The following is a 17,624-nucleotide window of genomic DNA, read 5'->3' as shown; positions in this document are numbered from 1 at the left end:
TTCAGGACATAGGCATGGGCAAGGACTCCATGTCTAAAACACCAAACGCAATGGCAGCAAAAGCCAAAATTGACAAATGGGATCTAACTAAACTAAAGAGCTTCTGTACAGCAAAGAAACTACCATCAGAGTGAACAGGCAACCTAGAGAATGGGAGAAAATTTTTGCAATCTACTCATCTGACAAAGGGCTAATATCCAGAATCTACAAAGAACTCAAACAAATTTACAAGAAAAAAACAAAACCCATCAAAAAGTGGGCAAAGCATATGAACAGACATTTTCAAAAGAAGACATTCATACAGCCAACAGACACATGAAAAATGCTCATCATCACTGGCCATCAGAGAGATGCAAATCAAAACCACAATGAGATACCATCTCACACCAGTTAGAATGGCAATCATTCAAAAGTCAGAAAAAACAGGTGTGGAGAGGATGTGGAGAAATAGGAACACTTTTACACTGTTGGTGGGATTGTAAACTAGTTCAACCATATGGAAAACAGTATGGCGATTCCTCAAGGATCTAGAACTAGATGTACCATATGACCCAGCCATCCCACTACTGGGTATATACCCAAAGGATTATAAATCATGCTGTTATAAAGACACATGCACACGTATGTTTATTGCGGCACTATTCACAATAGCAGAGACTGGAATCAACCAAATGTCCATCTGTGACAGACTGGATTAAGAAAATGTGGCACGTATACACCATGGAATACTATGCAGTCATAAAAAAGGATGAGTTTGTGTCCTTTGTAGGTACATGGATGCAGCTGGAAACCATCATTCTCAGCAAAGTATCACAAGAACAGAAAACCAAACTCCGCATGTTCTCACTCATGGGTGGGAACTGAACAATGAGATCACTTGGACTCAGGAAGGGGAACATCACACAACAGGGCCTATCATGGGGAGGGGGCGGGGTGAGGGATTGCATTGGGAGTTATACCTGATGTAAATGACGAGTTGATGTGTGCTGACGAGTTGATTGGTGCGGCACACCAACATGGCACAAGTATACATATGTACCAAACCTGGATGTTATGCACATGTACTCTAGAACTTAAAGTATAATAATAATAATAATAATAATAAATGTTCTGTTAAAGAAAACGTGGCATATATACACCATGGAATAGTATGCAGCCATAAAAAAGATGAGTTCTTGTCCTTTGCAGGGACACAGATGAAGCTGGAAGCTATTCTCAGTAAACTAACAGAAGAACAGAAAGCCAAACACTGCATGTTCTCATTCATAAGTGAGAGTTGAACAATGAGAACGCATGGACACAGAGAGGAAAACATCACAAACCAGGGCCTGTCATGGGGTGGGGAGCTAGGGGAGCTATAGCATTAGGAGAAATACCTAAATACCTAATAGATGATGGGTTCATGGGTCCAGCAAGCCACCATGTCATGTGTATTCCTATGTAACAAACTTGTATGTTCTGCACATGTGCCCCAGAACTTAAAGTATATATATATATATATATATATATATATATACACACACATATATATATAAAAAGGCAGCCACCTCTAGCAGAAAACATGCATACAATTAATCTCTGCTGTGTGAGGCATATAGAGAATGCTACAGTCTAAGTGATTCCCAGATTGGAAGGCTTAGGTTCTAGTTATGGCTTTGCTTATAATTTGTTATGTAATCTTTGTTGGGCAAGTTGGTTTCCTTATCTCGGCCTCATCTGTAAAATGTGTATGTTAATAATACATTCTTTACAAACAGAACAAAGTGAGCATGAAATGGAAATGTTGAAGAAAGTGCTTTCAATGTAAAGCAAATATAAAGGATATCTTGTCTTACTTCTGTTACTCTTCTTATTCACCTTCCTTTTCCTTCTTCTCTCTCTCTCTCTCCCAACCCCCTTGTCTTCTTTTTCACTATATTTTTTGTTCCTTTTCTTCCTTTCTTTATCTCCATTAACCAGGTCTTGGGTTCACCTGCAGCACTGCACTTAGGCAAAAGAAACACAGATTTTCAAGGTTGACAGACTTGAGTCTGACCTGGCTTTGCCCCTTCCTACTTGTTTAAGCAACAACTTTACCCTTTTTGAGTCAGTTTTATCATCTGTAAAAAGGGACCCATATTACATTGGTACCAAAGTAAATGTGGTGTCTACCCTTGAAAGTAGTGGCAAAAACCACAACTTTTGCATCAATCTAATGACACCTTCCTTAAAATACTGTTGTCAGAGAATGTGGTAGATTGTCTGTAAATATGGCTGGCAACAGCTCCTCCCATCAAGAGATGGAGTATATTTCCCTTACCCCTTAAACCTGAGCTGGCCCTGTGACTCACTTTGACCATAGAATGCAGAGGCAGTATTTCTATATGACTTCTGGTTTTATGCCACAAAAGGCCTTACTGTTTATATGTGTTATCATCCATTTTTACAGATGATAAAACTGAGGCTCAAAAAGGGTAAAGTAATTGCCCAAAAAGGAGGAAGGGGCAAAGCCAGGTCAGACTCAAGTCTGTCTACTTCAAAAGTCTGTGTTTCTTTTGCCTAAGTGCAGTGGAGCAGGTGAACCCAAGACTTGCTTAAGGGAGAATAAACAAATAAGAGAAGGAACAAAAATATAATGAAAAAAATAATACAAGGGGTTAGGAGAGACAGAGAAGAAGGAAGCGAAGGGTAAGTCAGTCTGCTTTGGTTTCACCTTCTTGGATGCCAGCTGCCAGGGTAAAAAGTCTGAATATTGAAGTGCAATACCAAATGGAGAGAGGCCCTGGAGGATAAAAGACTACAAAAGGTTGGAGTGGGTATTAAGACATCCAGCCCACTCCTGTTCCAGCCACCCCCGGTGAGGTGCCAGATGAGAGTGCAGCCGTCTTGGATCTTACAGCCTTAGCCAAGCTGTCTGAGGCAAGACCACATAGAACAGAAATTAGCCATTCCCAGCAAGTTCTGCTCAAACTGCAGAGTCATGAGCAAATAAATGATGGTTGTTTTAAGCCATTAAGTTTTTGTGTGGTTTGTTTCAGGGCAATAGATAAATGAACCAGAAAGACTACAAGATAGTAGTGTCCTACCAAGTGGCTGGCAGGTGCAGGTGCTCAACACATGATTATTCTCTTCCCCTTCGAAAGCATCCCTAGGAAATGGCTTGCCTGCCTGTTGGTGCTCAGAGTTCAAAACCTCTTACCATTACTACAACATAATTGACAGCCTTGACCTCCTTTGTGCCAAGGATGCAGAGCTAGGGCCATGCCTCCTGTACTTTACAGGGACTCACTAAGGCCTATACAGGTTAAGGTGTACTCCAAGTTGCAGAGATGAGTGTCCTCTCTTTGCCCAGAGTGAGCCTGAGCCACTTCAAAAGAAGGCCTGTAGCTATACAAACCTGGGGTGATAAGGTAATGTCAGGGAAGATGCATAGTATAATTTTTGACTAGTGTTCCAATCTATCTAAACCCAGAGGCACCGTGGATAAAAGGATGTTAATACTTACGAGTGCTTACTATGTGCCTCACTTTGTTTACAATCCCATGAAATAAGTGCTAATATTTTCCCCATTTTCCAGAAGAGGACACTGAGGCACAGAGAGGTTTTATTTAGCTGTTGAATTCCCTAACAAGCAGAGAGAGAGATTAGTGTACAGGATATTACTTGGGGAGCCCTTGGGATCAACACCTGTGGAAGGGAAGGGGCGGTAAAGAAGTAGGATTAGACAGAGGGAGATGCTTATCTGTGATGCAGTCTTAATGGCAAACTCAGCTTACTCTAAGGGAGCTCTGAAGCTGGAATATCCGTTCAAAGTTGTTCCCTATTGTATCCCTACAGGCAACAAGGCCTTTATATCCCTGAATCAGTCATTTGATACCCAGTTCTTGATTTCAGTTCCAAAGTTTTTTCACCACTCTCATCATCAAGCCATTCCAAAAGGGAGAAGGGTTTCTTAAAAATGATCATGGAGAAGAAGTAGAAAAAAAATGAGCTCTGGAGTTGGACAAAGGTGGCTCCAAATCCTGCAATTTCCTCTTACTAGCTGTTTAACTCTGAAAAAGCTTTTAAATTTTTGGAGCTTCACTATGCTTTTTTTTTTTTTTTTTTTTTTTTTTTAATGTGATAAGAATACTTAGCTTGTAAGGTGTTTTAGAAATCAAATATAATCGTTTATATAGAGCAACTTGCATAGGGACCTGGCACAGAGTAGGTGCTAAATAAATGGAATTATTGTGATAATTAGGTAATTATTGGCCTTGGTGCCTGGCTTTCTCATTTGTAAGGTAGAATGAATAAGAGCAAACAAGAGCTACCCAGAAGGTAAATGACATTACATCTTTTGCATTATCCAATACACAATAGATACTCAGAATTTACTCCAATGAATGCATGTTAAAAGGATTTGTACAGACACAACACTCTTACTTTCAAAGAGCAGAGGAACATTTTATATTATGACACATACACACTGTGGCAATGTAAAACTACTTAAGGAAGGAAAAATATCCCCCTCCCCAGCCAGGGACTGAGACCTAGGGCTAAAATTTTTTGTCAGTCAGCCCCCATCCCCATCCCTTATCTTCCAGTAACCTTACTAGGAAACCTGGCTTTGGTGGAAAGGAGAGCTGTGGGGCTTGGGGAGCCTGATGCCTTTTCTTTTGGGAGGAAAGGCCACCTGCACAATCCACAGGACAGGAGTGGCCAGCAGCTGTCCTGAGCTGAGGCTACAGAAGAAGTCAGAGCCAAGACAGCAAGGGATGAATGGAAGGAAAGTCCCACCCACCTTCATATGTAAAATGATTAGCATTTACTCTAATCTAAATCTACTCCTCTCTTCCCTGCAATATACCATTGCACATGTGCCAGAGTAATGGTTCTGACCAAAAGCCAACACAGATGTCAGCCTGGGGACCCTCTCAGCCTAAGGAAGCCCCTACAGCCCGCCCTTAGCCCTAATGACTTAGGCAGTAGGTTACGCAGGAGATGTAGAGTTGGTCTGGCTCACTGATTTCACTGTGGAATCTTCTACTAGCATTTGCAAAGACTAGATATTGGGGAAAGGTTCACTGATCTTAAGATCCCAAGACACACAGCCTAGTACCTAAGAATTTTAGTATATCTGGGAGACAGAAGTGGAGCAAGCTAAAGAATTACAACCAGGACTCCCAAATGATTATGAAAAGGAGGGCTTGTCCAGGCTACCTCTGGGCCTTAAGGATGAGATGAGGGTAGGAGTAGGGGGATACATGCACCCAGTCTGTTGGAGAATCCAACATGAAGACTATTGTCCCTTCAGAACCTAAGGCAAAAGTACAAGGAGGGGAAATACTGGGTCCTTTACCTGAAATAAGATATGGGCCTCCTCTGCCCCTCAGACCCTACAGCTCCTTAGGCTCCATGCCTCAGGCACAAGAGATAATCATATCTGAGCCTTTTGCCCTTCCCTTAGCTCCAAACAAGGGCAGGGGTTGAAATGTGAGTGGGAGAGAAGGGATCATCAGATACACTGTTTAGCACCTGAACCACATCTCTTCCTAAACTGGAAATCCCAAGAGCAGAAAGAAATAGGAGCAAGTGAGAGAGGGGTTGTGCTTCCATCACATTAAATAGGAGACTTCATGGGGTTGGGCAAGGGTTATTTCACATCAGGACATCAATGACTCTGGTCAAGGTGAGGGGTTATAATTAGCAAAGCTTCATGTGCTCTCCCTTTCTTTATTCATCCTGCTTCCGTTTCGGCTTTTTGGGGTTCCGGGACCGACTCTTGGCCTTGCATAGAGGGCATATAGGTGCATTCCGATGAATTTGCTGGTGACATGACAAGCAGGCCTGGTGAGGGACACAGGAAAAAGAAAGTTAGCGGTTAGATTCTTCCAGGCAACAGCTTAGACTTCTGATTCCCCAGGGGCCCAGAAAGCAAAGTGATTTCCCATCAGAAGGGAGCAATAATCAGTGAGTAGACTCAAATATTCTTAGATACCATGGAAGATGGGAGGAAGGATATAACCCAGTTCAGAGAAGGGTGTTGAGAAAAAGTATACAAAACTAGAAAGTAAGGCAAAATGAGAACTACACATCTACTCATCATTATACTGAAACATTGTCTAACAGGCCCACTTAAGGACGATTTAATTTTCTAGAAAGGGGTCAACAAACATTTTCTGTAAAGGCCAAGATAGCAAATACTTTAGATTTTTTACATCATATGATCTTTGCTGCAACTACTCAATTATGTTTTACATGAAAGAAGTGATAGACAATAGCTTGCATGCATGCTGTTTGCAATAGCTTGCAAACACAGACATGCATGTGGGCCAATAAAACTTTAACAAAACAGTGAACAGATTAGATTTGACCTGTAGACTGTAGTTTGATGACCCCTGCTCTAGAAGAATGTCTCTTTGTTTGACTATTTACCAATTGATTAGGACCCAGACTCTGTGATGTTACACTAATAAGCTGCAAATGGCTTTTGCCCAGTAGAGATGCAAATTACTTCTGTTTGGAAGAAACAGTAACTATAAAGGTTACAGTTGTATTGCCCTGTAGGATGTAAACCAGTTTTGTATCTAACTTTGCAAATTTGTTTCAGCATTCCTCTCCTTTCTTGACTATATAGATATCTGTGCCTCAAATGCTCCTGGAACCAGCTTTATAATTCTGCTGGTTCCTTCATTTATGATACATGCTCATTACATATTTGTGTAAGAGTCATTTCTAACTTTTAGAGTTGCACTTCAGCAGTGCCTGAAAATATCCCTGCATTCTAACACCTCTGGGAACATGGGGCAACAAAACCTGTGGGTCCAACACAGCACACCCATGTCACCCCTTCCTCTGTGTCTCAAGCAAAGGCTATTAAAAGAAGGCCCAGCATAAACAAGGCCAAAGCCCCAGAACTAGCCTTCCATGGCCCTTCCATGGGAGGATACTTTGCTTCCTCCACAACCCTTACCCAGCTCTCTTACCTTCATAGGAGGGGGCTGCTGCCTGAAGGTGGCCGTCTGCCGAGTGTCCTGCTTCCTAGCCACTTGGAGCTGTTGGGCGGCAGCGGCTGCAGCGGCCAGGGACTCAGGGATGGGGGGCTCCTGAGGTTCCGTCTGCCATTCTGCTTTCTGCTTCTCAAAGTAACTTTGAAGATGAGAGACACTGGCTAGATCATTCTGAAAGCAACGAGAACCTTGCTCCTCTTAAAGACTCCATGCCGTATAACCAGGGTTGAGCTGTGGCTCATTCTAGAAGGTCCCCAAACCTTCCCAAGCACAAGGCTATTGTCCCTGGGTACTAGGCCCAATGTCTGATGAGAAGGATAATCCTCTTGGTCCTTAGCTCTGATAGACCAAGAAGACCAAGAAATCTTGAGCTAGCAAGGTCCTTTAAGGGTATTCAGTCCTATATGCTATCTCATGCTGTTTTGAGTATTCCTATTAAGTATCCTAAGGCCTCTGGTGACATATCTCTAGAAAAGGAAGCTCACAAACTCCACAGACACCTTGCTCTACCTTTAGGAAATGGTTTCCTCTACCAGGCCAAATTCTGTCTCTCTGCAAGGCAAGCCTAGTTCTTAACTCTGAGCCTGAGATGAAGTCCCAGGCTAGTCCCTGAAGACCAGGAAAGCTCAGTCTTTTGCGTTTTTAGAGGTTTCTAGATATCCCCTTCTAGACCCTGACTTGGGAAATGATCTCTTAAGAGTTATAGACATAGTCTTGTATTGTTAATATCACACAAAGAATTTAAAAAGCCACTTAGCAGTTGTTCTAATTCATCTAGTAATCATCCAGTTTAATAATCCTCCTCCTGTTTTAACAAGCTGGCACAGAGACTTGCCCAAGATCACACAATGAGTCAGTCACTGAAAGGCCTGGAACTAAAACTAGGCACTCTGACTTTCAAGTTAGGCTTGTATATGTATACATGCCCATGTATGTGTAGGTACGTAGGTATGTAGGTGTCGGAGGGAGGGTATGTTGTAGAGACTGGGGGCAGGTAGCTTACTCCAAGGAAAGCTTCTCCTCTTCTTCACACAAATCAGGGAGCCTCTGCAGGCCCAGAGTCATGCGCAGGGCATCCACATGTTCTTTCAGTGGCTTATACTCATCATGCAGCCTCCTTGTAGACTCTAGCAGCTTGTTTAGGTCATTCTCAGATTGTTTGATAGTGTTTTCCATCTGGAACATAGAGTGGGACAGGCACAGAGAAAAGATCCTAAGGTTCTCAGAGAGGCTCTATAGCTGAGTGAATAATAGAACAAGCTCCAAGTTTGTTCAGTCTATATTCAAGTCCTTGATCTCCCATGTCCTCTCTATGTAACTCTGGTCAAGCCTCAGTTTCTTCATCTGTATAATGGTGATAATCTAGTGCTTAACTCATGCAATCTTGGTGAAGATTTAATGATAGAATTCATATAAAGCACTCAGTAAAGGGCTACTTTAGTATTTACTACTAAATAAATGGTATTCTTCAAATACAGTATCTTAGAGCTGGAATGTCCTTCAGAGCTCATTTAGTCCACCTTACTCCCATTTTACAGAAACTGAGGCTCAAAGAGAAAAAAGGGACTTTCCTGGGGAAATACTTCCTCGCGGCAAATGCTGCATAAAGACTTAGGGCTTCCACCTCTCAGGCCAGCAGTCTTTCTCCTAGATCAGTGATTCTCAAAATGTGGCCAAGGGATCAGAAGCATCAGCATCACCTGGGGACTCAGAAATGCATATTCTTAGGCTCCACCAAGACATACAATCAGAAAATCGGGGGTGGAGTCTAACAATATGTGTCTTAGGCTCTCAAAGTGACTTTGATGCATGCTTAATTTGAGATCCACTGGCCTATATTCTTAGCCCTCTGGCAAATATCTTCCTCATTTAACTGCCCTGCATCATTGGTTAGCTGGCAGCCAAACTGTCAATACTTTACGAGATCTAGAATTCTGTGATCTCTAACACAGAAAATCCCAATTGTTTACTGTCCAAACCTCATTCATAATTCCTTTATGATCCTAGATCTGACAACATCAGAAAATGAGTATTGCCACAGAAATGAGTTTCCAAGAAATATAACTTAGTTCCTTCGAAAGTAAATTTAAAAAATATATTCCTCATGTTTATAGGCGATAAGGGTTTGAAAAGACCTTACTGGTCAGCACTGCCAACCTCCTTCCTTGTGAAGGAATCATCAGTATAGCAGCTCATACAAGTGTCCATTAAGATGCTGCTTGAATAACTCCAAAAGAGGGGAGCTTACCACCTTAGCAGACAGTTCATATTCCATGTTCCAACAGTTTCCAAAGGAGATACCATGAGGAAGCCCCACTTTGGTAGCAGGTAGAAATGATTGTTGGTCTGATTGAAAGCTTGGAGTGCTTTAAACTACATTTCAGAAGCAGCTGCCTGCTCTGCTTTTCCCAAGACCAGCTCTCAACTCCCAGAATCTCAGAATGAGAGCACATCAAGTCAGTACATTTAGAGGGTACTGAGTCCCTCTTATAGTGCAGAGAGGGAAAATGAGGCCCAGAGAAAAGGGACTTGTCCAGTGATATACAGTCAGTTAGTGACAGAGCCAGGGCTGGACCTTAGAACTCCTGAATTCTTCCACTCCACCACAGCCTGCACTGATACCTGGTCCCGAGCTTGGCCAAAGTCACATCTCAAGGAGAGGTCCTATCATTCACCACTACCACTTTCTCAAGGGCTTTAGAGATAGGCTGCAGGCAGCCACGTACCACATTGATGTCAGCATGGATCAGTCGGAGTTCCTCCACATGGGCCATCTTCTCCTGTAGCAGAAGGTCCATCTCCTGCTTGTATTCCTTCAGGTGCCTTTCCTCTGACTCAAGTGCCTCAAACTCAGCCTTCAAACGAGCCTTGATCTTCTCCATCTGCAGGGTCTTGTTCCTGCAATTTGCAAAAAGCAGGAAACAGGTCAGCAAAAGAAGGGAGAAAACAGAAATGGAGCCAGCATTTTCTTTCTAAGCCATCTTTCCAAGCTTCCTCCTCTCCAGGCAGTCCATCTCAAAAAAGAAGGCCAGGTGTAGTGGCTCATGCCAGCAATCTCAGCAATTTGGGAGACAGAGGCAGGAGGATCACTTGAGCCCAGGAGTTTGAAATCAGTGTGGGCAACATAGTGAGACCTTATATCTACAAAAAAAAAAGAAGAAAGAAAGAAAGAAAGAAAGAATTGGCCACGCATGGTGGTACATGCCAGTAGTCTCAGCTACTCAGGAGGATAAGGCAGGAGGGTTGCTTAAGCTATGATTGCACTACTGCACTCCAGCCTAGGTGACAGAGCAAGACCTTGTCTCAAGAAAAAGTTAGGAGATGTTTTCCTCTAAGATAAAAGCTCAGTGGGTCTCGAATGGTGTTAATTTTGTTCCCTATGGGGCATTTGCAAATATGGAGGGTGTTTTGGCTGTTAGATTGACTCAAGGAAACGTGTTACCGGCATTTAGTGGACATGGGCCAGAGATACTAAATAGCCTCTCAATGCACAGGAAAGTTCTAAACGCAAAGAACTCCCACCCAAGAAACCAAAAATGACCTCTTGAGAAACTAAGGAAGCACTGTCCAATAAACTTTCTACAGTGATGGAAATGTTTTGTATCTGTGCTGTCCAGTATAATAGCCACTAGGCACATGTGGCTACTGAGCACTTGTAATGGGGCCAGTGCTACTGAGGAACTGAATTTTGAATTTTATTTAATTTTATTTAATCAAACTTAAAATTTAAACAGCCACATGTGGCTAATGGCTGTCATACTAAACAGCACAACTCTAGAGGGTGTGTTTATCAGTTCCAGAAAAGGAAGGGGAAAGGATACTGTGGGTAATTTCTTTCTTAGGAAAACAAAAACCGGTTTTGGTCATTAAATCCCAATTGTATACCCTGTGGGTCAGGAATCCTATACTTGGGAATATATTTTAAGGAGGTAATTCAAGGAAGCAAAAAGTTAATACACAGAGATGTACTTTCTGGGCTTTCAGCAAAATTAGGATATTTGACAGCCACTGAAGACTTGTGACATAGACAATGTTGGAGATAAGATACTCACTAAAAAAGTGTACACACCAAGGTTACAATTTCAAAATTTACATGCATGTGACTAAATAAGAAGAAGGTCTGAAAGAAACACAGTTTCAAGGGCCTTTAATAAGACCATTTGAAGCCTGCCTCTGGGAAACGGCTACAAAGTTTTGAAAGGGGTCCACTCTAAGGCATGTTGTTGTCTTCCCACTGGCTCCCTACCATGCTTCTCAGGATCTGCCTAGCCATTATCCCCTTACTCAGATTTCGAGTATCCTTTCTTCTCCCTCAGTAGCTGATCTTCCCCTCTGCCCCAGTCTATCCTATGGGTGATCCAACTCCACACACTGGACTCTGGCTTCTGACATCAGGCTGCTTGTCTTCAGTCTCTCTTTTCTCAACATTGCCTGTGCCTCTTGCCTCACGAGGTAGTCTTCAATGGCACAGAACTAAAGAAAGAACTGTTAGGTGGGTAGGATGGTGGGAGAAGTTTCTCTTTCTTTAGTAAGACAACATCTTTTCATGTTATTGTATTTTTTTTAACCTTAGAAATGGGTTAAAAGGTCGGTGTTACCCCATTTGTAGAGAAGGGAATTGAGTGAGGTTCAGGGTGGTAACTTGCCTAGTACCACAGAGCTAGTAATTGGATGTTGGGATTTGAACCCAGGGCTCTCTAACACCGAAGGCTACATACCATCCACTACTCTATATTGCCTTTGAACAGGGTTACCAGGCTGAAGGGCATAAAAACATCAAGGGTTCTTATTATAGCTCATCAACTGTCTTGCAGAGGATGATACTGATTTGTATTGGTTAATTCCTTATTTACTTATATTCCCATCTATCTAGACTTCTATTCTCCTCCTTTTCTAGGTTACATGAAGATAAATCTGAGCTTTGCCTACCCCATAACCATTTTACAGATGGGAAAACTAAGATTCAGAGTAGTATAGTGTCTCACCCTAAGTATCACACAACCAGTTAGGGCAGTGCTGGGCCAAGAACCTATTTCTGCAGGCAGAGTCATATCATAAAAGAAGCATGCACTTTAGACTCAGACTTCGATTATAAATCCTGGTTCTGCCTCTGATTAACTATTTGCTTTTGGACAATAATAACAACTGTATTTTAACTATATTTATTGAACACTTATTATGTATTAATTATAGAGGGTATCAATATATATTCACTCAATATTTATTGAATACTTATCATGTGCAGACATTGTACTAGGTACTAGGGTACTAGGGATAGAGCAGAGAACAGGACAGTATATAGACAGCAAGTTTCATCTAATGAAGAAAATTGATACTGAACACAGGGTTGCATGTAAACTCATATTAGTGGTAGGGAGGAGATGCAGAATGTGATAGAAGGATACAACAAGGGACCTAACATAGTCTGAGGGACACTATAGAGTAAAGGGGACAGTCAGGGGAGGCTACCCTGAGAACTGAGGATGTGAAATCTAAGCTGAGACCTGAAGAATGAATAGGAGTTAGCTGGTGCGGGCAGGTGGGCACAAAGGAGAACAGTCCAGACAAGAAGAATAGCATGAGTAATGGCCCCACAGAAGAAGAATATGGCACATTAAAGGAATTGAGTAAAGTGTGGCTGAAGCACCTACTGCAAGAAGGCCTAGATAAAACTAGGGAGGTTGATGGGGCCTAAAACACAGCTTGGAGACTGGGACGAGTTGGGACTTTTATCCTCAGAGGAAGGGGGAATTTTAGAATTTTAAGCATCAGGAGAGTGACATCTGATCATCTCACTTCACTTCCCTCAGCCCTGGCTTCCTCATCAGCAACACAGGAATAATAATGGCACCTACTTTACACATTATGTGGTGAGGATTAAATGAGCTAAGACATGTAAAGTCACCAAGCAGAGTATGTGGCACATGGTGGGCAGTCAACAAATGATAGGGTCCTTCTTTCTCCAGTCTGTCGAACTCTTCCACCATGGATATCTCCTTCACCATAGTGGTTTCCACTACAGCAAATAGGGTTTGTGTGTGTGCACATTCATGAGTGGCCAGGTATATTGCTGGTTACTGAGATTAAAATAATAATAATTAGTGGGGGAATGGGAAGGGAACGAGGGTTGAAAAATTACATATTGGGTACAATGTTCACTATTTGGGTGATGGTACACTAGAAGTCCAAACCTCAATATTATGCAATATATTCATATAACAAATGTACACATGTAGCCCCTGAATCTAAAATTTAAACAATATTAGCTAAAGTCACATAATAATGTCAACATAAATAACAGCATTTTACGAAGCTGACCCAAGCCTTCCCAATTTGTAATTAATTTGATTAAGATGAAAGTAACTACCACTAACTGAAACCAGGGGTAAGAGGGCCTCTCCCCTTGTCATTTAATAGAAATCAGCATAGTGCAGCTAGCCCTGCTTGGATGAGTCCCTTTTATCTAATCCTCCCTCCTCGCTCCATGCCTACTTCTGTTTACAGAAACCCATGTTGTTGGGCAAGAGACATGAATGCCAAAGTAACCCAAGATTTTTCACCTCATATGTCCAGGATCACAGTTAAGTGCTGACTTGGCATGGAAAATCAAAGGCACAAAGCTTTCCTCAAAGCACCAGTGGCATTTCGTCTCTTTGGGGTGGAGGGCTGCCACCAGCAAGATGGCAGCTAAATCCTTTGGGTACAAGGTACATAGCTACAATGTCTGCCTCCATCCAAGGTGTTTGGGAGCCTTTGTCTATTGCCCACTGTGGCAAGAAATACCAAGGATCATGACCCAGACTAAAGGGCAGAAAGGCCAAAACTCCTTGTTACGGGAGGGAAATGCATTTACAAAGATAGGTTTCAGAAAGAGCCTCTATTTACTATTTGTAAAGTCAGTTTCTCTGAGGGAAGCTGGCCCATACTTTAGCGGAGGGACAGCAATGTCACTGCAAGCTTTGATGGTGCCACTATATCTTTCAGTATGGTGCATCAAGTGCAGGCAGTACCAACACTCTACCCTGGGGTGAAGACAATAAGGGGTGTGCTGTGTGTAGAAAATTAAATACAAAATGAAACAACTAAAGTTGGTCTACTCTTCATTACCATCATGCAATGGCAATCTCAGACAATGTTTATTAAGGACATCTAGGCTGACTCTAATTTTTGGTAATTATGAATAAAGCCACTATGAATATCCATGTACAAGTTTTAGGGTAACCATAAGTTTTCATCCAAGAGTACAATTGCTGGGTTATATGATAATTGCACATTTAGCTTTTCAATAAACTGCCCAACTGTTCCAGAGTGTATCATTTCACATGCCCACCAGCAAAATATGAGTGGATCCAGTCCCTCCACTTGGCCAACTATTTTATTTTAACTATCATAATAAATATGTAGTGATCCTTCAAAGTGATCTTAATTTACATTTCCCTAATGCCTATTGATGTTGAACACCTTTCCACATACTTATTTGCCATCCATATATCCTTTTCTATGAAATGTCTGCTCATGTCTTTGGCTCATTTTCTAACTGGATCACCATTGACTCTTGAACAACATGTGTTTGTACTGCACAGATGCACTTGTACATGGATTTTTTTCAGCAAAATTGATCAAAAATACAGTATTTGCAGGATACAATACCTGCATATATGGAGGGCTGGCTTTTTGTATACTCAGGGCTGACTATAAGATTGAGTATGGATATGTGAGAATTTTGGTACAGGTAGAGGCCTAGGACCAATCCCCTATATACACTGAGGGACAACTGTATTTGTTTTCTCACTGTTGAGTTTTAATACTTCTTTATATATTCCAGATTTGAGTACTTCGGCAGACATGTGGCTTGAAAGTATTTTCTCCCACTCAGTAACTTGCCTTTTTGTCACCTTGAAAGGGTCTTTGAAGAGTATTTAAAAAATTTTTTAAAGTCCAATTTATCAAATTTTTCTTTCCTTTTTTATTATTATACTTTAAGTTCTGGGATACGTGTGCAGAACGTGCAGGTTTGTTACATACACATGCCATGGTGGTTTGCTGCACCCATCAACCCGTCATCTACATTAGGTATTTCTCCTAATGCTATCCCTACTGTAGCCCCCCCACCACCCGACAGGCCCTGGTGTGTGATGTTCCCCTCCCTGTGTCCATGTGTTCTCTTTGTTTAATTCCCACTTATGGGTGAGAACATGTAGTGTTTAGTTTTCTGTTCCTGTGTTAGTTTGCTGAGAATGGTGGTTTCCAGCTTCATCCATGTCTCTGCAAAGGATAAACTCATCCATTTTTATGACTGCATAGTATTTCATGGTGTATAAGTACCACATTTTTTCTTTATCCAGTCTATCATTGATGGGCATTTGGTTGGTTCCAAGTCTTGCTATTGTGAACAGTATTGCAATAAACATCTGTGTGCATGTGTCTTTATAGTAGAATAATGTATAATCATTTGGGTATATATCCAGTAATGGAATTGCTGGGCCAAATGGTATTTTGGTCTAGATCCTTGAGGAATCACCACACTGTCTTCCACAATGGTTGAACTAATTTACACTTCCACCAACAGTGTAAACGCATTCCTGTTTCTCCACATAATCAGCATCTGTTGTTTACAGACTTTTTAATGATCGCCATTCTAACTGGTGTGAGATGGTATCTCATTTTGGTTTCGATTTGCATTTCTCTAATGGCCAGTGATGGTGAGCTTTTTTCATATGTTTGGTGGCCACCTAAGTGTCTTCTTTTGAGAAGTGTCTGTTCATATCCTTCACCCACTTTTTGATGAGGTTCTTTGTTTTATTCTTGTAAATTTGTTTAAGTTCCTTGTAGATTCTGGATATTAGACTTTTGTAAGATGGATAGATTGCAAAAATTTTCTCCCATTCTGTACTTTGCCTGTTCATCCTGATGATAGTTTCTTTTGCTCTGCAGAAGCTCTTTCGTTTAATTACGTCCCATTTGTCAATTTTGGCTTTTGTTGCCATTTCTTTCGGTGTTTTAGTCATGAGGTCTTTGCCCATGCCTATGTCCTGAATGGTATTGCCTAAGTTTTCTTCTATGATTTTTATGGTTTTAGGTCTTACATTTAAATCTGTAATTCATCTTGAGTTAATTTTGTATAATGCGTAAGGAACGTGTCCCATTTCATTTTTCTGCATATGGCTAGCCAGTTTTCCCAACACCATTTATTAAATAGGGAATCCTTTTCACATCGCTTGGTTTTGTCAGGTTAGTCAAAGATCAGATGGCTGTAGATGTGTGGCATTATATCCCAGGCCTCTGTTCTGTTGCATTGGTCTATATATGTTTTGGTACTAGTACCATGCTGTTTTGGTTACTGTAGCCTTGTAGCAAGCATAGTGATGTTAAGCAGGTTTTTCATATGATTAGTAGCCATTTCTATATCTTCTTTTGAGAACTTACTATTCATGTCCTTTGCCTGCCTTCTTCTTCTTCCTCCTCCTCCTTCTTCTTCTTCTTCTTCCTTCTTCTCCTCTTCTCCCTTCTTCTCCTTCTTTCTTCTTCTTCTTCCTTCTCTTATTCTTCTTCTTCTTCTTCTTCTTCTTCTTCTTCTTCGTCTTCTCTTCTTCTTCTTTCTTCTTCTCCTTTCTTCTTCCTCCTCCTCTCTTCCTCCTCTCCTCCTCTTTTCTTCTTCTTCCTTCTTCCCTTCTTTTCTTCTTTTCCTTCGTCTCCTTCTTCTTCTTCTTTTTCCTTCTTCTCCTTCTTTTCTTCTTCTCTTTCTCTTCTTCTTCTTCTTCTTCTTCTTCTTCTTCTTCTTCTTCTTCTCTTCCTTCTTCTTCTCCTCTCCTCTTCTCCTCCTCCTCTTCTTCTTCTTCTCTTCTTCTTCTCTTCCTCCTCCTCCTCCTCCTCCTCCTCTTCTTGTCCTTCTTTTTTTTTTCTTTGAGGCAGAGTCTCACTCTGTCACCCAGGCTGAAGTGCAGTGGCATGATCTTGGCTCACTGCAACCTCCACCTTTCAGGCTCAAGCACTTCTCATGCCTCAGCCTCCCAAATACCTGGGACCGCAGGCATGAGCCACTGCGCCCAGCTAATTTTTGTGTTTTCTTTTTAGTAGAGACAGGGTTTCGCCATGTTGGCCAGGCTGGTCTCAAACTCCTCAAACTCCTGCTCAAGTGATCCACCTTCCTTGTACTCCCAAAGTTGTGGGATTACAGGTGTGAGTCACTGCACCTGCCCTTTTGCCCACTTTTTGATGGGATTTTTTTTTCTTATTTGTTTGAGTTCCTCATAGATTCTGAGTATTAGTCCTTTGTCAGATGTATAGTTTGCAAATATTTTCTCCCACTCTATAGGCTATCTGTTTACTCTGCTGATAATTTCACCGTACAGAAGATTTTTTTTAATTAGGTTCCACTTATTTATTTTCGTTTTAGTTGCATTTGTTTTTGGAGTCTTAGTCATGAATTCTTTCCTAAGCCAATGTCCAGAAAAGTTTTCCAATGCTGTCTTCTAGTATTTTATGGTTTCAGTTCTTAGATTTAAGTCTTTGATCCATTTGAGTTAATTTGTATAACATGAGAGGTGAGGATCTAGTTTCATTCTTCTACATGTGGCTTGCCAGTTTTCCCAGCACCATTTATTGAATAGGGTGTCCTTTCCCCACTTTATGTTTTTGTAAGCTTTGTCAATA

The 17,624-nt window shown here is 41.5% G+C and overlaps 1 protein-coding gene and 1 pseudogene across 4 annotated transcripts in view; both read right to left on the bottom strand.

The window, feature by feature from the left end:
- Positions 1 to 3,242, bottom strand: part of LOC117077757 — a 66,665-nt pseudogene extending 63,423 nt beyond the window's left edge.
- Positions 3,243 to 4,068: 826 nt separating this feature from the next.
- Positions 4,069 to 17,624, bottom strand: part of ZC4H2 (zinc finger C4H2-type containing) — a 120,787-nt gene continuing 107,231 nt past the window's right edge. For 3 of the 4 annotated variants that reach the window (XM_033200848.1, XM_033200849.1, XM_033200847.1), the window contains exons 2-5: positions 9,698 to 9,869; positions 7,975 to 8,147; positions 6,948 to 7,110; positions 4,069 to 5,808 (exon numbers count right to left, since the gene is read on the bottom strand). In XM_033200848.1, coding sequence (XP_033056739.1) covers positions 5,695 to 5,808; positions 6,948 to 7,110; positions 7,975 to 8,147; positions 9,698 to 9,853 — 606 coding nt within the window. In that variant the 5' untranslated portion in view covers positions 9,854 to 9,869 and the 3' untranslated portion in view covers positions 4,069 to 5,694. The remainder of the gene's footprint in view (positions 5,809 to 6,947; positions 7,111 to 7,974; positions 8,148 to 9,697; positions 9,870 to 17,624) is intronic. The other variant, XM_033200850.1, reaches the window with a different exon arrangement.

The sequence above is a fragment of the Trachypithecus francoisi genome, unplaced genomic scaffold, assembly GCF_009764315.1.
Source record: "Trachypithecus francoisi isolate TF-2019V2 unplaced genomic scaffold, Tfra_2.0 Lachesis_group6, whole genome shotgun sequence".
Classification (NCBI taxonomy): Eukaryota; Metazoa; Chordata; class Mammalia; order Primates; family Cercopithecidae; genus Trachypithecus; species Trachypithecus francoisi.
The sequence above is the reverse complement of the archived record's forward strand: the minus strand, read 5'-3'. Positions and strand labels throughout refer to the sequence as shown.